Source organism: Hemiscyllium ocellatum, chromosome 33 (genome assembly GCF_020745735.1).
Source record: "Hemiscyllium ocellatum isolate sHemOce1 chromosome 33, sHemOce1.pat.X.cur, whole genome shotgun sequence".
Lineage (NCBI taxonomy): Eukaryota > Metazoa > Chordata > Chondrichthyes > Orectolobiformes > Hemiscylliidae > Hemiscyllium > Hemiscyllium ocellatum.
Window position 1 is genome coordinate 12,667,205 of NC_083433.1, and position 20,495 is coordinate 12,687,699.

The following is a 20,495-nucleotide window of genomic DNA, read 5'->3' on the forward strand; positions in this document are numbered from 1 at the left end:
CAGCCCAATTCCTCCGTGCTGATGTGCACATTTAGACAATATCGTCTCTAATGGGAGGAGGGAGGGTGGGGGCAGAAGATGGGAGATGGGCTGGTTCAGATAGACAGGGGGCTAACTGGGTGATAGTAGCGAGGAGCTCCGACCCCTGTCCCGCCCGTGGGAATTCATAGAGCTCCTACCTCCTCAGGCTGGTGGAGTGGTTACTCTCAAACCCCACACTAATTCTCTCTCTCTCTCCCTCACATGGAGAAAAGAGATGCCTGTGACCTTTTATAGAGGGAAAAACAATGACTGTAGATGCTGGAAACCAGATTCTGGATTAGTGGTGCTGGAAGAGCACAGCAGTTCAGGCAACATCCAACGAGCAGCGAAATCGACGTTTCGAGCAAAAGCCCTTCATCAGGAATAAAGGCAGTGAGCCTGCAGTGTGGAGAGATAAGCTAGAGGAGGGTGGGGGTGGGGAGAAAGTAGCCTAGAGTACAATAGGTGAGTGGGGGAGGAGATGAAGGTGATAGGTCAGAGAGGAGAGGGTGGAGTGGATAGGTGGAAAAGGAGATAGGCAGGTCGGACAAGTCATGGGGACAGTGCTGAGCTGGGAATTTGGAACTAGGGTGGGTGGGGGAAAGGGAAATGAGGAAACTGTTGAAGCCCACATTGATGCCCTGGGGTTGAAGTGTTCCAAGGCAGAAGATGAGGCGTTCTTCCTCCAGGTGTCTGGTGGTGAGGGAGCGGCGGTGAAGGAGGCCCAGAACCTCCATGTCCTCGGCAGAGCGGGAGGGGGAGTTGAAATGTTGGGCCACGGGGTGGTGTAGTTGATTGGTGCGGGTGTCTCGGAAACGTTCCCTAAAGCGCTCTGCTAGGAGGCGCCCAGTCTCCCCGACGTAGAGGAGACCGCATCGGGAGCAATGGATACAATAAACGATATTAGTGGATGTGCAGGTAAAACTTTGACGGATGTGGTAGAGTGCAGCTGCTGACCTTATCCAGGGTCAGGAGCAGTTCAGAAATTGTTTGAACTCAGTTTCTCAAATACTGTTGGTGTGAAATTATACACCGAGCTTTACCAGGCTGGGACTGGCAGGGTCAAAGGTTAGTACAGCAAGAGCGCACTGTGGGTTTGGAGTTGGGTTTTGTAATTGGCCAGTCCTCACTGCTGTCACCATCTTCTGAGCTGACATGGGATGGATAGACGGCTTTGGTCAATTTGCTGTGACCATTTCTTCTTTCTGGTATCAGTGGAATTACTGTGACCGTGCGGGGGAATCGCCTTCCTTCTACCTCGAGCAGGAGATGGGTAGGGGAGGGTGAAGGTGTTAGAATAACAGCAGAAATACTTATCGTCCCATATCCCTGGTACATTGCTATTACTGAGAATGTGGGACAGGTAAGCTATTTTCATATAATTGAAGCTCCTATTACAACCTGCTTGTACTGCAGAATCTATTGACACATTGCAGAGGAGACCATTCTGCCCATCATCTGTGCCAACTCCTTTCATAAGTTTGAACCCACAACCCCAGCAAAGGAAGATTTTATTCTAATGGAATTTACTTTTACTGGCAGACCAGTCAGTAATGGAGCAACTTATCCAATTCAGGACAGTCAGTCAATGGGATGGACTCCATAATATCGGAGCAAACGTTTTATTGTTTCAAGCCATTTGCTATGACCTGCTCACAGTGGCCCTTGCCTACTACGAGCTGGTGGGGGTATATCAGGTGTAAAATGCAAGATGGGCTGTAACTACAGCCCAGGAATGGACAAGTGATGACTATTTGGCAGAACATGTGGTTGGTGAGTGAAAGCAGTAGTAGTGGTGAAAGAAATAATTGTCCTAATGCACTGGGAAGGATTCCTGGAGTTAGAGCAAGATGAGGAGGAACTGCCTGTTGAACAGATGAGGATTCGAGTTACTCTAGTCACTATTATTAGCCATAGGTGTTTCAGGCAGGATCTATAGAATGCTAGCATTGTGATAGAGTCATACAGGACAGAAACAAACCATTTGCTCCAACTTGTCTATGCTGACCAGATAGCCTGACTAAATCCAGTCTCATTCACCAGTAGTTGGCCCACATCTCTTCCTATTCATGTACCTAGTCAAATGCCTTTTAAATGCTATAATTTTAGCAGCCTCCACTTCCTCTGGCAACTCATTCCATATACAATCTGTGATATAGGCCCCTTTCCAATCTTTTCCCCCCACTTGCTCTGAAATTTCCCACCCAATGGAAATGACCTGATTATTCACACCAGTTTGATTTAATAAGCCTCTATAAAGCAGCCCGAACTTGGTTGGCTTCTCCCTAGAGCTCAAGCCCTCCAACATCCTCAAATCTTTTCCTGAACCCTTTTAGGGGTCATAACACCTGTGTTAGAGACCAGAATTGCCCACAATAGTCTGTAGGAGGGTTCTGTGGCCTAGCCAAAGCAGCCCTGCAAAAGGAGTAGCTCACTTCCTGGGATCAGTTCAGTAACCCTGTGCATTATGAACATAAAACCACAGGCTACAGCTGCTAAGGGTCTGGACAGAGCCTTCCCTCCCTCAGCACAATTCAGAATTGGATTATGAACTATTGTCTGCTGCAGATTCACTGTACAGAACTGACCTCTTCCTCCGAGGAGGAAGATGGAGGACATGAGGGGCAAGATAGGATTGGGATAATGTTACAGAACAGGTGGGTGTAATCTATTTTCTCCAAGAGAATGCTTGAAAAAAAAAGTCTATTCCTAAATCAAGTGGGCAACAAGTGATGTTCAAGAACAGTTCATTTTGTCCTGAAATACAAAATTCAGGCTGTTTTCACCACCTGACCTCCCCATTGCTGAGGGGAATGTCAGATTAAAACTGCAGCATCTTACACCTGCCATGCTCATGGAAGAGCTGCGCTTGTGATTAAAGAATGGAATAAGAAGCACAAAACCCAAATTAAGAGCTCCAGTGTAATCACTGTTGGAATTGTATAAGAGTATTTATAGATTCCAACTGTCAGAAGATTATGAACTGAAAATTAAAGCCACTGATTATAGCAGAGTAGGAGAGATCAAATGATCTTTATTTCTTCAGTACAAGTTCCTGCAGTCAAAGGCCCCACTAACTGCTGTCCTCCAGTGAGAGCCTGTCAAACAGGTACTCTCCCAGCCCATTCTCAGGAGCTCCCAGACGCTTCAGGTTGGTGATGTAGTCCCCAAGTCGCTTGATGATCTCAACCTCCTCATCCAAATAGTGGGTCTCCAGGAAGTCACACAGCTGGAAGGTAGACAGACAGATGTTAATAGTCAGAATGTAGTGTGATCAGTTCCTATCCAGTTCATTCTCCAGCATTCAAGCTGTTTACTGCTGGATGTAAAGATGAAGCCTGGGGTTCTCCCAAGTCACCTCACCTGACCAGTTAAAGGTTTCACTGGAGGAGAGAGGGTGTTAAATAGAGACTAACACTGGGTGGGTGGTGATATACAAGTCACCACATTAGGATCACAGACACTAGATGCAGTAGTCAGCATACACAGCAAGATCCCACAGTGACCTGAGCAGTTTGCTGACAAGTACATGATAAACAGTGTACCTTCTGGAATCTGGCCATCCCTGCTCAAACAGCAATTCCCCAATGCTCATTGGTGAGCTCATGAGGACCCACAGTGCACCTGGCACCAGTTGTCTCTCTCCCCTCCCCCCCCCCCCCCCCCCCCCCCCCAGTGAATCTCCAATCTATAATACTGGCTCCTGGAAATGCTCCACTTATCAAATTACTAGAATGAAATGCATTGGACGTGAGAAATTCAGTAGATCTGGCAGCATATGAAGCAAGATTCTAGTCTCAGGTCACTGAAGGGTGATCCAATTTCACAAAGATGCTGTCAGATCTTATCAGTTTCACCAGTAATTTGTCTTTGTTACAGACTCAACATTTACAGTTCTTTTGAAATGGATGCAAGGTCAGTTGTATCCAATATCAAGGATTACTGATTGTTGTTCAGTCAGGATTCCTGCTTCCAGGGACACTGAAGTGTTGCCCTGAGGGTCAGGCAGCGATGAGAAGGAGGTGGTGAAGCTTACATGGGGGTCAGTCTGGGCAGTGGCAAGTTGGTGTAGATCCAGCAAGCTCTGGTTCACATTCTTCTCCAGCTCCAGGGCAACCTGCATTGCCTGCAGACCGTTATCCCACTCATCCCTCTCTGGCTTCTGAAACATGGAAACAAAGGACAGTTAAGGATCAGACCTGAAATGATACCAGCTATTGCAAGTCTGCAGTCACCTTGTTCACTTGTACTTAAACTAGATGTTCAAGAAACTGATCAGTTGGATTATGAGATTGCATAAACATCCCCCTGTAAAGGTAGGGTACATTTTATTCAGTGTATAATCTTTCTAGTACAGAGATCCGACAGGCAAAGCTCCTCTTTCAGGAGGTAAAAATACTGCCACTATTTTCTCCCACCACCCATACACCCCCGTCCCCCAAATTCCCACCTTCACATCCTGGAGGAGGACTCTGCCTCCACGCTGATTCTGGAATTTCAGCAGCTTCTCTGCATGTTCCTGCTTCTCCTGGGACTGAGCTTTGAAGAACTGGGAGAAATGGTGCAGGGCAACGTCATCCCGGTCAAAGTACGACATCTGAAAAGAAGAAGAATTCCCATCCCATTAGCATCACTGGGTCCAATTGTATACGTCCAAGCCAGAACCAGCCTTTTCCCAGCTGCTCTGATCAGACCACATTCAGCAGGAAATCTTCTATTTCCTCAGGTAGATTGAACAGGACATTAGGAGAGAGACTGCTCAATGAAAGGTTAGCCATTAGGTAGATGAACTGAAATCCAATACAGAATTTGCAGAAGTGATAGCTTTCACAGCAAAGTGAAGTTTTAGTCTCATACATTCAACATAACATGGAGACATCATTTTTACTAAATTTGGAAATTAAATGCTGACAATGATTTGCTGGAAAAGCACAGCAGGTCAGGCAGCATCCAAGGAGCAGGAGAGTCGATGTTTAGGGCATGAGCCCTTCAGGAATGAAGAAGCCCTTCCTGAAGGGCTCATGCCCGAAACATTGACTCTCCTGCTGCGCTTTTCCAGCAAAATTCAGCTGATCTCCAGTCCTCACTTTCTCCTGGGAAATTAGATAGCCAGGAAAGAGATCACTGGAAAAGATTGGGAAAGGATGATAAGCTTCATAAATACTACAGGAGAGAAACAAAATATTCATCTTTCTCCAGGGATAAAACCAAAGAGGGGTTATAGGAAGGTAGGAAATGTTATTCAAAACAAGAATTCTAACAGTAACCAATATTTTTACATTCATTCAATTCAAACAAGTCACCCAAGTATTTGTAACAAGTCTAGATATACACATCTGGTAGAAGTGATTGTGCAGCAACTTTAAAACCCAAATGGGTGATTAACGAGGGTCTTCTCTTTAAAGATGTCATAGGAGCAGAGATTTGGCCATTCTGTCCTCTCCAAACATGGCGGACAGGTTCTTGAATATCAAGAGGATCAAAGTTTGATAAAGTAGGAGATTAGGGTTGAGAAACAGGTCTTTGTGGCAGTGAATTCTAAAAGAGTCACTTCTGGCAAAAGTAGTTTCTCATCTGTACACAAAAAAGGTCTCCCTTTAAACTGCACCCTTGGGCTCTGATCTCTGCAAATGGAATAATCTTTGCAGTGTCTAACATTGGGATGATGGTTCCACTAGAGACTGGGACCCAAAGGCACAGCTTTAGAGTGTAGACATTAATCCACTAGATGTCACCATTCACCAAACCTGTACTGAGTCAGTCCATTACCCACTTCCTTGTGGCAGTCAACAAGCACAAGTCATGTCCAGTCAATGAATGTTGTAATAACCGAGAGAAAGTTTACAGCTCTGATCAATTATCTATCCCACAGCCCAAAGGTAGAGTTAACAATTCAAGCTTGTGTTACTAGTTAGGACAAGTAATCAACTAGAAGAAACCAAATATAATATTGTCTATTAGACCAAAAGGGAGTGTTAAGGAAGAGGTGAACATCAGCACAGAAGGAAACCACTCCATCACATCTAACAGGACTAATCACATACCTTTCTCATAAGGAAGTGGAATTTAGCAAAGAGCTGCAACTGTGCAGAGAGGCAGACCACATGTACAAGACCTGCCCAAGACAGGGGACCCCACTTATGCATGGGGGCAGGAAGAGAGTGAAGGTGGCAATGTGAGCCATGGATCCCCAAAGACCAGCAAGATCCACCCAGACAGCAGGGAAACAGAGACTGGTGGCACCCAGAAAGAAGAACAGGCTGGAGTGGAGGAGGCAGCAGCCAGCTGAGAGACACAGCAGCTGATCCTAGCTGGGCAGATGGAAGTAAATTGAGAAGGCAGAGTGGATACCTGTTAAAAACAGGAAGAGAAAATCCTGCCAGGCCTCCCAGCAAAGGGGGAAAGACAACTGCATGAGGGAGAGACGGCCAGCACTTTGGATGGGGAAGATGGGTGCAAAGGTCATCACAAAGAAGAGACAGAGCGCTGTAGATAAAGAGGAAGGCATTTCCTCCCACCCAGGAAACAAAGTCCACCCTCCACCCAGTGAGTACCCACTGCCCCATAACTACAGGTAACTGAAAGCTATGATCCTCTGACAGTCCCATTGTCAGACACAACTGGACAGTGCAGACCCTTGCCTTGGCTCAATGACACCAGAGCGGGTAAGTGACCCCAGTGAGGAGCTGGATAACTACCTCAGCCCACCAAAGGTCCAGCAGTTTGTGCTCACCATGGGGATGCAGACAGCTACCCCAGAGACAGGACAGTCAAATGGACAATGGTAACCCCATAAACTGGGGGTTAAAGGTTCCTTTGCTATCGTATAACAGGGCACCCACTCACTAGGTGGGTTCTGCTGAAGCCACAGCTAAATAATAAGAGACTGAATGGTTAATAAAGGGAACTGTAAAATAGGATTACAAAGAACAGATTGAATTTAGTTATGTTAAGACATTACATATCTATGAACAACATGACAAATTGTACAGGTACCAAAGATTTCTATGAAAAGTATATTTTGAAATAAATGAAATGGAATTTACTTCAAAAACAGGTGCCTTTTAAGTTTAGTATTTTATTTATAACCTTCCTATACATAATCACTAAGTTCAGCTCTGTACAGTAGCTTATGAAACAGACATTGGAACTGACTATAATTAAACAAACCACAGGCATTTCATACTTGTACATTATACCTATTCACATAGGAAGCACCAGGAGAGCCCAATGACTGAACAGGCCCTCATTTAAATTAGAAGTCCTTGTGGTCTTTCCCCTCAGCACCTTGGCAACAATTGTCCTCAGTTTAGAGCATTCCTCAACAGTCCCAGACCTTGGAATATACCATCTACACTGCTCAGTCAGGGTCAACTCCTTGAACTGGAAGTCAAAGTTTCAGGCAGACAATGAGCCTCTTTCACTGAGGTGGTCCTCCAGGCAAAGTCAGTGTTTCTCAGTGTGCATCCCCAGGAACAAACCAGAGTGTGGAGAGCTACTCAGGACAAGCCTCAATAAAAACAAAAGCTTTCCCCCATGCTTCTTTTGCAAAGGTACATTTCAGAAGACAAGAGAGAGTCTGTACAGACCCCTCAGCTGCTTCAAAAGCAGCACTCCAACACACCAAGCACATGAAAGATCTCAGGCATTATCCTTCTCATCAACAGCCAAACCATATCTTAGTACTTGGAACAAGCTGGTGAGGGGACATTCCATCAAGTGACATGGATAGCCTGCTCAGGGAACCACATGACAGGATCCACCTTTCCCCAAGGATAGCATATGATAACTGCTTCCTGATGGAAACCTAGTCAAAGGAGTTTTTTCCTTAACCATTTCACTATAAGAGGCAGGAGATAAAAGAACAGTCCAGCTACTTGGAGCATTCCAGTTTCATAAATAGATGTCACTTTAAACCAAAACAACACTCACCAAAGACTGATAGAGGTAGGAGGCAGTGAGCTCCAGGTTAATCTGCTTGTTAACACCAGCTTCACAATCCTGGTGATAGTTTTGACAAACCTGGGAAGCCATTTTACCTAACTACTACCAACAAACACAACCCTATCACACACCAACTATAGCCAAAGCCCCTCTCCTATTGACTTTATACCTCAGGAATTAAGCTGTAATTCAATGACATCATCAATGATGACCAATCACTCTTGTTAATCAATTGATCAGCTGCCACGTCCAGTCAGACTTGAATCAGCGCAGGATGACATTTTAGAACTCAGGAACCAATCAGAATCAAAAATTCATCAATGATGGAATTGCTGATGGACCTTTGACCTCCTTCTCAAAGGCAAACTCAGAAAGGGTCAGAACTGGAAATGACAGGAAAATGGATGCTGATGTCAAACATACTCTAACTCCTCATTTTGACACCATGTGGGGCAGTATATGAAGAGAAGCATGAAGCCAATTGGCAGAGTTATATTGGTTTGTAACTCTGAGGGGCATATTCCCCTAACATTTCAATAGCAGTGTTGGCAGACCATGGAAAATAGAGCATCATTTTCAGGAACCAGTTTTCAATTGGTATAAAGCAACAGAAGTAGTGTGTTTTTGGGTTACCCAGTAGAGGCAACTGATGATAAATGGACAAATGATGGAACCTTCTGTGATTACCTTGCAGATTTCACAAGACGCAGGAAGCTCTATTTGTAAACCTAAGTCTATTTATAGGCTATTATTTATAGACTATTTAAAGTCTATTTATAATAGACTCTTCCCCAGGGCAGGTTTGACAGGTATGAGGGGTCATAGTTTTAAGATACCAGGGGAAAGGTATAAAGGAGATGTCAGAGGTAGGTTCTTTATGCAGAGAGTTGTGAATGCATGGAATGTGTTGCCAGCTGTGGTGGTGGAAGCAGAGTCATTAGGGACAATTAAGCGACTGCTGGACATGCACATGGATAGCAGTGGGTTGAGGGGTGCGTAGGTTAAGTTATTACATTTTACATTAGGATTCAACCTCGGCACAACCTGTTCTGTGCTGTACTTTTTTAGGTTCTATGTTCTAAACCAAACCTGAGTGACCTGAGTATCTCAGTGATGTCTATGTCTATGCCTAATCATCCTCAAACTAGTTACTGGATTCATGTTGGTGCCCACCATTGTATTATATCCATATTGAGTTATTCATGGTGTTAAGGATAACCAGAGAGTTTGTGATGAGGTATTTTCTGGCAGGTGCACATCAAATTACATTGAGTGAACAGCACAGACACTGGCCATTCAGCCCATTTGCTCCATCCTGATGTGCACATAGAGACAATATCGTCTCTAATGGGAGCGAGGGGAGAATAAAAACTGGTTTAGTTCTAACTCCCTTACCCCTGCCATGGGAATTCATGGAATTCCTGCCTCCTCAGGCTGGTGGAGCGGTTACTCTCAAACCCCACACTAATTCTCTCTCTCCCTCACATGGAGGAAAGAGATGCCTGTGGCCTTTTGTAGAGTGCAGCTGCTGACCTTATCCAGAATCAGGATCAGTTCAGAAATTGTTTGAACTCAGGTTCTCGACTATTGTTGGTGTGAAATTATACACTGAGCTTTACAAGGCTAGGACTGGCAGGGTCAAAGGTCAGTACAGCAGGAGTGCACTGTGGGTTTGAAGTTGGGTTTTACAATTGGCCAGTCCTCACTGCTGTCACCACCTTCTACCTGAGCTGACATGGGATGGATAGACAGCTTCGGTCAAGTTGCTGTGACCATTTCTTCTTTCTGATATCTGTGGAGTTACTGCTTCTGTGTGAGGGAACCCCTTCCTTCTACCTCGAGCAGGAGACAGGTAGGCGAAGGTGTTGGAATAACATGGCAGAAATACTTATTGCTCTATTACATTGCTACTACTGGGAATGTGGAACAGGTAAAGCATTTTCACATAATTGAAACTCTCATTGGGATCAGTGTGCTTGGGCTGCAGGATCTTTTGACTCAATTAATGCATGACAGATGAGACCATTTGTCCCATAATCTTTGCCAGCTCCTTTCACAAGTTTGAACCCACAACCTCAGACATTGCAAAGGAAGATTTTATTAGATTAGATTACTTAGTGTGGAAACAGGCCCTTCGGCCCAACAAGTCCACACCGACCCGCCGAAGCGCAACCCACCCATACCCCTTACCTAACACTACGGGCAATTTAGCATGGCCAATTCACCTGACCCGCCCATCTTTGGACTGTGGGAGGAAACTGGAGCAAACCCACGCAGACAACGTACAAACTCCACCCAGTCAGTTGCCTGAGTCGGGAATTGAACCCATGTCCCTGGCGCTGTGAGGCAGCAGTGCTAACCACTATGCCACCCGCATGGAATTTACTTCTTCTGGCAGACCAGTCAGTAATGGAGCAACGTATCCAATTCAGGGCAGTCAGACAATGGGAGTGTAATCAGCACCGTCTGAGCAAAAGTGAAAATTTTATTGTTTCAAACCATTTACTATGATGTTCTCAGTGGCCCCTGCCTACAATGAGCTGGTGGGGTATTTCAGGTGTAAGATTAGACTAACTACAGCCTAGAAATAGATAAATGTTAGGCAGAACATGTGGTTGTTGAGTGAAAGTGGTAGTAGTAGTGAAAGAAACAATAATAAACTGTCCCAATGCACTGGGAAGGATTCCTGAGTTAGAGTAAGATGAGGAGCAACTGCCTGTTGAACAGATGATTGGAGTACCAAAAGAGAAAATGCTGGAAAATCTCAGCAGGTCTGGCAGCATCTGTAAGGAGAGAAAAGAGCTGGCATTGAGTCTAACTGACCCTTTGCCAAAGCTAAAAGCAGGGAGAAATAGGGAGGTATTTATACTAGGCTGAGAGAAGATCAGTAATGGCTCCAGAAGCAAAGGTAGCAATAAAGAGATTACAGGGAGATAGGAGCTGTGAATGACCAAGGCTGAAACCAGTGATGTGTCAAAATGGAGAGCGAGAGCGAGAGAAAAATGGGTGAAGCAGAGGCAAAAAAAAATGGAAAACAGGGAAGAAGGATTGCAAAGGGGGAAGAGGAGAAGAAAAAAAAAGGAGAGCGAGAGAAAGAGATAAATCAAGAAATGAGGTACAGAATTGAGAAAAAAAGTCTACAGAGCAGAATGAAAACAGAGGGTTGGAGGTGGGATAATCAGCTGAAGTTGTTGAATGCAATGTTGAGACCGGCAGACTAATGTGCCTCGGCAGGAGAGGAGATGTTGTTCCTCCAGTTTGTGTTGAGCTTCACAAACATTGCAGCAGGCCAAGTTTAGAGATGTGGGCATGGGAGCAGGGTTGGGTGTTGAAGTGGCAAGCCATGGGAGGGTCTGGGACCTGCAGTCACTATTGTTAGCGATGGGTGTTTCATGCAGGATCTTTAGAATGCTAGCATTGTGATAGAGTAATAGATGTACAGCCCAGAAGCAAGCCATTCGGTCCAACTGGTCTATGCTGACCAGACAGCCTAAATAAACCCAGTCCCATTTATCAGCACTTGGCCCATGTCCCTTCCTATTCATGTATCTAGTCAGATGCCTTTCAAAGGTTATAATTGTACCAGCCTTTACTTCATCTGGCAACTCATTCCATACACTGATCTGTGATGGATAGTTGGCCCATGGGTCCCTTTCAAATCTTCCCCCCTCACCCTAAATCTATATGCTCTAGTTCTGGACTCCCACCCTGAGAAAGTGACGATTATTCAAACTGCTCATGATTTTTATAAATCTCTTGGCATCTTACTATAGCTCAAGCCCTCCAACATCCTCAAATATTATCTGAACTCGAGAGTTTCAGAACATCCTTCCAGTGGAAAGGAGACTAGAATTACCCAGTCTGTAAGAGGTTTCTGTGGCCTTTCCATACCAGCCCTGCAAAAGGAGCAGCTCACTAACCCTGTGCATTATGAATGAAACCACAGCCTAAAGCTATTTCTCAGGGTCTGGATAGAACCTCCCCTCCCCCACTCAAGGATTCAGAATTGGATTGCAAACTATTTTGTTGCAAACCCACTGTACACAACTGACCTCTTCCTCAGCAAGAGGAGAGAAAACATTAGTTTAAAAAAATCACAACATCAGGTTATAGCCCAACAGGTTTAGTTGGAGGCACATGGCATCTCCAAATCAGAAAACATCAGGGGCAAGATAGGATTTGGGGGGGGTTGGGTGGGGGGTATTGTTACAGAACAGGTGGGTGTAATCTTCTAAAGAGATTTAAAAATGTCATTCCTAAAATCAAATGGATGACTGAGGCATTGTATGTGGGGTGGGAACAGTTCATTTTGTCCTGTAATACAAAATTCAGGCTCAGCTTTCACCACCAGACCTCCCCCTTGCTGAGAGAATGTCTGATTAGACCTGCAGTATCTTACACCCACTGTGCTCCTGGAAGAGCTACCTTTTCAATTTGCAAAAATGGAATAGAAGCACAACCTCCCCCCCCCCGCCCCCCCCCACCAAAATCAAGAGCTCCAGCATAATCACCGAGTTGGATAGGCCAGAGATTCTGGAACAGATTCCAAACCTTTGGAAGAAACTGAACATTAAAGCCACTGATTAGAACAGACCAAGTGACATCAATGATCTTTATTTCCCATTCATTTCTTCAGTACAAGTTCCTGCCTCCTGGAGAAATTTTCCCAATGAGTTGGATACAAAACAGACAAAGACTGCAGTCAGTCAAAAGGCCCCACTAACTGCTGTCCTCCAGTGAGAGCCTGTCAAACAGGTACTCTCCCAGCCCATTCTCAGGAGCTCCCAGACGCTTCAGGTTGGTGATGTAGTCCCCAAGTCGCTTGATGATCTCAACCTCCTCATCCAAATAGTGGGTCTCCAGGAAGTCACACAGCTGGAAGGAAGGGAGTGTCAGATATTACAAGAGTTTCTTTATAGCTTATTCTCCAATGTTCAATTGGTTTCCTGCCCCATGTCAAAATTAAACCATAACATTTTATGTTTCTCCCATGATTCACTGAACAGCATAACAGAAGGTATGAGTGTTGAAAGAGACCTGGTGTTGCGGAAGGAATAGTTTGGATTGTATCAGATATAATGCTAGTAGAAATGCAGCAGTTAGCAAGCTCCTACAAGTGAGCAGATGTGATTGTCAAAATGCAGGATAAACTACTGACCAGGGTCCAGAGGGCACTGCTCCTACTCAGGTAAAGCAACTCCAGAGGAGCTGTGACAGGGATAGGACACCATCAGTAGTTCATTATAGTACAACACTAAAGACCCAGGAGTGGGGCTTCAATCTAAGCTGAGCTCGGAGTGTTCACTATGGAGATACAGCCTCAGTGAAATGCAAGTTTAGTTTTAATGACAAACAGTATTACATGATATTCTACTTACAACTAGAACGTAGCGGTACAAAACTGTGGTGGTTCCCTAATTGGCCTTTGCAATGATCAGGCCAATGAAATATTGCCCTGAGGGTCAGGCAGTGATGAGAATGGAGGAGGAGGTGAAGCTTACATGAGGGTCAGTCTGGGCAGTGGCGAGTTGGTGTAGATCCAGCAAACTCTGGTTCACATTCTTCTCCAGATCCAGGGCAACCTGCATTGCCTGCAGACCGCTACCCCACTCATCCCTCTCTGGCTTCTGAAACATGGAAACAAAGGACAGTTAAGGATCAGAACAATTAAATACTTCTGGATTGCTTTCACCCATTCTGAAGAATAATAGTCTCCCTAGATTGGAGAGACTCTGGATCTCCCCAGCAATTTGATTTTGGTTTCACCTTGCCCATTTGTGCTGGAGATCAGTCCCCCACAAGAGATGTGGGTGGCTCAGTGGTTAGCACTGCTGCCTCAGCACCAGGAACCCAGGTTTTATTCCTGTTTTGGGTGACTGCCCATGTGGAGTTTGTACATTCTGCATGGGTTTCTTCCCATATTGCAAGAGATGTGCAGGTCAGGTGAATTGACCATGCTAAAGTTGCCCATATATAGTTTTAGGTGCATTAGGCAGGGGTGAGTGTAGGGAATGATTCTGTGGGACTACTGAGTGTTGGTGTGGACTGGTCAGGCTGAAGTCCCAGTTTCCACACTGTAGGGAATTTAACCAAAAGATGGGACATTCTGGTCCATGTGGTGTCAGGTATGGAGGGATCAAACTGATTAAAAACCTAGAGAAACTGGTCACATCCTCTTCAGGAAGTGAAAACCCTGTCACTGACTTGAAACCACATCACACAAGCAGCCACTCTCTCATCACCAATTCCAACCTTCACGTCCTGGAGGAGGACTCTGCCTCCACGCTGATTCTGGAATTTCAGAAGCTTCTCGGCATGTTCCTGCTTCTCCTGGGACTGAGCTTTGAAGAACTGGGAGAAGTGGTGCAGGGCAACATCATCCCGGTCAAAGTACGACATCTGAAAGAACCATTTACATCCCATTAACACATCACTGGCCCCTAATTCTAGTTCACAACTGGAACCAACCTTTCCCAGCTGCTGTCTGGAAGTGAGTTATTCCCCCTCCCCCAACCTCAGGTGACTATGCAAACTCCACTCATTCTGCCCACACCTACATGGGGATCCTCCTACAGAGGGAGGATGTGCAAACTCCAGTCACCCAATGCAGAATCAAACCCATGTCCCTGCTGCTGTGAGGTAGCAGTGTTAACCACTGAGCCAGCCATCTCAGGGGGGGAGGAGGAGGGGTCAGGGAAAATATGGTAGAGGAATGGGTCTAGGTGGGATATAGTATTGGTGTGGACTCGTTGGGCAAATTGGCCTATTTCCCCACTGTAGGGGTTCTATGAGAATGGAAATTTAATAATTCCTTCAATTCAACATTAATTTGCCTAGGGAATGCAAGAGAAAGTAGTCAGGAGATTTACAACTGATATCAGTAAGTGGGACCAGATTGGGATATCTAGTCAGCATGGGTGACTTGGACCAAAGGGTCTGTTTCCATGCTGTACATTTGAGTCAGTGATAGGAAGCTGTAAAATCAGAAACCCAAGAGAGAGATTAATGACAGCTGCTGCCTTTACACTGCTTGCCCAATAGGTGTCTCCATCACTTCAACAGGGATGACTAAACTCCCATTAAACCAGCACAAGGAGACAGACACTGTGGACAGGCCTTAGGAGTTACACCAGTCAGTAACATTCAGAGAATGTGTTAAAGACTAAAATTGACTGCACTTTCCATCCATTATATATGGAATGTAACCATTAGTATTAGCTCCATTTGATGAGTGGTTAAGAAAGCTATAAAGCCACATGCTATAGATCAAGTCTAGATGAAAGGAAAAAACAGAATTTCCACATTCATGCAGGAGGAGATCATGCAGCTCATCATGGTTGGGCTATCTCTGACTAGGAACACTAAAGGTACAATCCCCCACATCACTTCAGGTGAAGTTTACTTCATAATAGATACCACTTTAAACAGTAAAACAAACTTACCAAAGACTGGTAGAGATAGGAGGCAGTGAGCTCCAGATTTATCTGCTTGTTGACAGCAGCTTCACAATCCTTGTGATAATTCTGACAGACCTGGGAATCCATTTGGCCACAGCAGACCTTTTTCCAATCACCACCAAAATGCACAATCACTTTCCTCACTCTAAGAAAGCCTAAAACCAACTACATCTAAACACCCACTGCTAATGAACCTGAATTTATACCCTGGGAATTAAGCAGCACTTCAATGACATCATCAGTGATGACCAATTGTTAATCAATCAATCAGCTGCCATGTCTAATCAGGTTCCAAGTAGCACAGGATGAGAGTTGGTCTCAGAAACAATCAGAATCAACAATCCATCAGGGAGAAATTCCTGATTGACCTTAGATTTCCTTCTGAAATGCAAATTGTAAAGGTATCTGAACTGTAAATGACAATTAAATGTAATTTACGATAAAATTTTGATTTGATTTGATTTGTTATTGTCAAATGTATTGAGATACTGTGAAAAGTTTTGTTTTGCGTGCTATCTGGACAAGTCATACCTTACATAAGTACATCAGGGTAATAGAACAGAATGCAGAATGTAGTGTTCCAGCTACAGAGCAGGTGCAGAGAAAGATCAACTCTAATGTATGAAAGGTTTGTTCAGAAGTCTGATAACAGCGGGAAAGAGGCTGTTCTGATATCTGTTGGTACGTGTTTTTGAATGTTTATATCTTCTGCATGATGGAAGACGATGGAAGAGAGTATAAACGGGGTGGGAGGGGTCTCTGATTATGTTGGTTTCTTTCCCGTGTTATAGACCAAGCCAGACCCCTCAAAATATTTTAAGAAGGTAGCCTAGACCCTAATGTTTTCTTATTTTAAAGGCAGGTGTGAAGTGGCTGTTCCAGGTTTGATGCAACTGGTCAAACCAATCAGCTTTAAACAAAATACCATTTATTTAAACACTACAGTTGAAACGTGAACAAAAGAAAGTGGAATTTAGAATAACTTAACCATTGGAAAACTTAATCGACCCAAAACAATGACTTAACTAATTAACTGTTGCAATCCAGCAACAGCTTTGGGCAAAAAGATACATCGAAACACAGATCCTTACAGGCTGGAGGGAACAACATCCAGAGAGAAATCAGAGTAAGTCAGTTCGGAATCACTTACTAAAGCTTGCAATTCTTCTGGTACTCGCACATCCTGTGACTGTTGCAGCTAAAAAATACTAGAAAACCCCTGAACTGAGAGAACTGGCTATTCCCTTTCCATTGTACAGGGGAGTGTTTATTAAAAAAAAACAAAGTCTCCCTTGACTCTCTGGCTCCTCTTCAACTTTTACCATCTTGCTCAAAAAAACCCAGACAAAATAACCTTTTTAAAGTGATAGCATCGAGGCAGAGGGAAGGATATGGATATGAAGTCAATGGATGGAAGGCTGGTACGTGTGATGGACTGGGCTTTGTTCACAACTCTCTGTAATTTCTGGGCAGAGCAGCTGCTATTCCATGCTGTGATGCATCAGAATAGGATACTCTGTACGGTGCATCTGTAGAGATCGGTGAGAATCATTGCGGACAATCCGAATTTCCTTAGTCTCCTGAGGACATAGAGACAATGGTGTACTTTCTTGATGGTGTGGGTGGACCAGGACAGATCGTTGGCGATACCTACTCCTCGGAACCTGAGGTTCTTGACCAACTCCACCTCAACCCCATCGATCCAGCCAGGGGTGTGTCCTCCACTCTGTTTCCTGAAGTTAATGACCAGCTCCTTCGTGAGGGAGAGATTGTTATCTTTACACCATGCCACTAAGCGCTCTATCTCCTTCCATACGCTGTCTCATTGTTGTTTGAGATCCGACTCACTACGGCTGTATCATTAGCAGATTTGTGAAAGAGTTAGAGCTGAATTTGGCCACACAGTTGTGAGTGTATATGGAGTATGGTAAGGGGTTGAGTGTACAGCCTTGCAGGTCGCTGGTGTTGAGGACTATCGTGGAGGAAGTTAGTAGCCGATCCTTACTGATTGCAGTCTGTGGGGCAGGAAGTCAAGGGTCCAGTTCAAAGTTTGTGCGAAGATTTGTAGCTCGGGTGCTTGTTGTTGTGGTTCTGTTCGCCGAGCTGGAAGTTTTTGTTGCAAACGTTTCGTCCCCTGGCTAGGCGACATCATCAGTGCTTTGGAGCCTCCTGCGAAGTGCTTCTTTGATGTTTCTTTCGGTATTTATAGTGGTCTGTCCTTGCTGCTTCCGGTTGTCAGTTTCAGCTGTCCGCTATAGTGGTTGGTATATTGGGTCCAGGTCGATGTGTTTGTTGATGGAGTTTGTGGATGAATGCCATGCCTCTAGGAATTCCCTGGCTGTTGATGTCCAGTTGCAGAGTCCCAAAACCTTGATGATTGGATATGAGTTTGGATGGAATTATGGTGGAGCTGAAGCCAATAAATAGAAACCGAAAGAACTGCGGATGCTGTAAATCAGAAACAAAAGCAGAAGTTGCTGGAAAAGCTCAGCAGGCTGGCAGCATCTGTGAAGAGAAATCGGAGTTAACGTTTCGGGTGTAGTGACTTTCCTCAGGCCAGCTGAGCTTTTCTAGTGGCTTCCATTTTTGTGTCAAAAAATAGGAGCCGGATATAGGTGTCCCTGCCATCCAGATGTTCCAGGGATCACTGTAAGGTCAGGGAGGTGGCGTCTGGCGTGGACCTGTTATGATGTTTGCTGAATTGCAGCAGGTAGAGGCATTTTGGGAGGCAGGAGTTGATGTGTGCCATCACTGACCTCTCCAACCAGTTCTGGCGGCACGGTGGCACAGTGGTTAGCACTGCTGCCTCACAGCGCTAGAGACCCGGGTTCAATTCCCGACTCAGGCGACTGACTGTGTGGAGTTTGCACGTTCTCCCCGTGTCTGCGTGGGTTTCCTCCGGGTGCTCCGGTTTCCTCCCACAGTCCAAAGATGTGCGGGTCAGGTGAATTGGCCATGCTAAATTGCCTGTAGTGTTAGGTAAGGGGTAAATGTATGGGTGGGTTGCGCTTCGGCGGTCGGTGTGGACTTGTTGGACTGTTTCCACACTGTAAGTAATCTAATAATGTCAGAGCCTTTGGCAGTCGTCATTTAAGGGACATTGTCTGACTTTTCTTTTGCCCTAGCTCCTCAATTTGACATTTGAGAGGCTGAAGAGCAGCATGACATTGAGTTGTGTCAATTTGTTACATTGAGAGCATTAATGTACATGGGGTGAAGGGTAAGGTACTATTCTGGATAGTGAACTGCTGGGCAGACAGGAAACAAAGGGTAGGAATTGGAATGGACTTTTTTCTGAGTGGCAGCCAGTGACTAGTGTGGTACCGCAGTATCAGTGCCTGGAGCCCAGCTATTCACAACATATACGAGTGACTGCGGTGAGGGAACTAATCGTAATATTGCCAGGTTTGCAGATGGTACAGGCCTGGGTGGGAGGGTGAGCTGTGAAGGGGAGTAAGAGATGCTTCTGTGTGATTTGGGCAATTTGTGTGAGTGGTCAAATGAAATTGCCATAGTCCCACGGGACCATAGGGCTTCACTCTCATGGGAGAGAATTATAGAATACCTACAGTGCAGAAAGAGTCCATTTGGTCCATTGAATGTGTACCAAGCCTTCATAAACATCCACCAGACTCATCCCCCCGCTTCTGATTCCCGTAACCCTGCATTTACTGTATCTAACCCACCTAGCCTGCACATCCCTAGGATAGTCAATCTGCCTAACCCTGCACACCCTTGGAGCGAGAGGAAGAGAGGGAGAGATAACCCCCTGGAGGTCATGATACTTCAGCCTTCATGGTGACCTCGCCTGGTTCAGGATTTGATCCCAGGCTGTTGGCCTCTCTCTGTGTTACAAATCAGCTGTCCAGCCAACCAAGCTAACTGACCTCTTGTACGGCAACTGAAGTATAATAAGACCATAATGCAGAGGAGCAGAACAAAATCATTCAGCCCACCAAGTCTCCTCTGCCATTCGATCATGGTTGATATGTTTCTCAACTTCATTCTCCTGCCTTCTCCCCGAAACCCTTGATCCTCTTACTCATCAAGGATCTATCGAACCCTGTCTCAAATACCTTCAATGACTCGGCTTCCATAGCTCTCTGCAGGAGTATGTTTCATAGATTCCCCACCCTCTGGCTGAAGAAATTCCTCCTCATCTCAATTCTGAAGGGTTATGCCTTCATTCTGAGGCTATGCCCTTAGGAACTAGTCTCTCCTACTCTTTCCCCCGTCCTCTCTATCCAGGCATCTCAGTATTCTGTAAGTTTTAATCAGATTCCCCCTCATCCTTCTAAACTCCATCGCATACAGACCCAGCGTCCTGACCCATTCATCATGTGACAAGCCCTTCATCTGGGATCATTCTTGTGAAATTCCTCCAGCCCCCCTCCCCCCTAAACTTGGATTGGTAAATCACTTTGTGCTTTAGATTTCTGAAACCTTTCCCTTCTTAGATGATAGTTTGGAAGAGGAGAGTCATAAACTAAGTGCATAATTTCTCACTTCCCCACCCTGTACTCCATCTGACACTTTCTGCCACTCCACTATCTTTACGTCATCTACAAACTTACTAACAGTACCCCTAGTTTCTTCAGCCGATTATTAGCGTATAACATGAATAGTTGTGACCTCAACATTGACTCCTGCAGAACTCCATTAGCACCATCCTGAAAAAGAGCCCTTGATCCTATGACATCAGTAATGGCTCTAAGAGGTGTATTTTGTCTGTTTGGTTGAAAAAGAGGTTTTAGAGTCATAGGTACTGAGCTGTCTCGTCCAAGGCAATAAAGCAAACGGATTGAGAGGCCCTGGATTTTTAAAAGCAGTAACAATAGAAGCAGCCTGAATGGTCGGAGTATGGCTCTCAGAGAACCAGGATTTTAGTTTAGCTGTCAGTAGATTTGGAGTGTTGAAGCTAGATAGGGAAGCTCTCTTGCTTCATAGTGAAAAGCTGAGGCTTTCTCTCCCAGCTGACAATCACATGGGAGATTATCTCTTTCACTGACTTTGCCAGGCATATATGTTTATGATGGTAGTGGATTGGCACAGTTACTTTTTGGTAGTTACATT

The 20,495-nt window shown here is 45.1% G+C and overlaps 2 protein-coding genes across 2 annotated transcripts; both read right to left on the reverse strand.

The window, feature by feature from the left end:
* Positions 1–3,094: 3,094 nt before the first annotated feature.
* On the reverse strand, positions 3,095–8,055 carry LOC132831368 (ferritin, middle subunit-like). The gene is made up of 4 exons (XM_060849469.1): positions 7,954–8,055; positions 4,472–4,618; positions 4,058–4,183; positions 3,095–3,250 (listed from the first exon to the last, which is right to left on the reverse strand). The coding sequence occupies exons 1-4, from the start codon at positions 8,053–8,055 to the stop codon at positions 3,095–3,097; spliced, it is 531 nt and encodes a 176-aa protein (XP_060705452.1).
* A 4,629-nt stretch (positions 8,056–12,684) lies between these two features.
* On the reverse strand, positions 12,685–15,509 carry LOC132831153 (ferritin, heavy subunit-like). The gene is made up of 4 exons (XM_060849152.1): positions 15,408–15,509; positions 14,218–14,364; positions 13,467–13,592; positions 12,685–12,840 (listed from the first exon to the last, which is right to left on the reverse strand). The coding sequence occupies exons 1-4, from the start codon at positions 15,507–15,509 to the stop codon at positions 12,685–12,687; spliced, it is 531 nt and encodes a 176-aa protein (XP_060705135.1).
* Positions 15,510–20,495: the final 4,986 nt, after the last annotated feature.

Coding starts and splice junctions, on each gene's coding strand:
- LOC132831153 (XM_060849152.1), bottom strand. CDS start 15,509: ATGGATTCCCAGGTCTGTCAGAATTATCACAAGGATTGTGAAGCTGCT. Junction 13,593..14,217: donor TCCTCCTCCAGGACGTGAAG/GTTGGAATTGGT, acceptor TCCATGTTTCAG/AAGCCAGAGAGGGATGAGTG. Junction 12,841..13,466: donor CTGCCCAGACTGACCCTCAT/GTAAGCTTCACC, acceptor CCTTCCTTCCAG/CTGTGTGACTTCCTGGAGAC.
- LOC132831368 (XM_060849469.1), bottom strand. CDS start 8,055: ATGGCTTCCCAGGTTTGTCAAAACTATCACCAGGATTGTGAAGCTGGT. Junction 4,184..4,471: donor TCCTCCTCCAGGATGTGAAG/GTGGGAATTTGG, acceptor TCCATGTTTCAG/AAGCCAGAGAGGGATGAGTG. Junction 3,251..4,057: donor CTGCCCAGACTGACCCCCAT/GTAAGCTTCACC, acceptor TCTACCTTCCAG/CTGTGTGACTTCCTGGAGAC.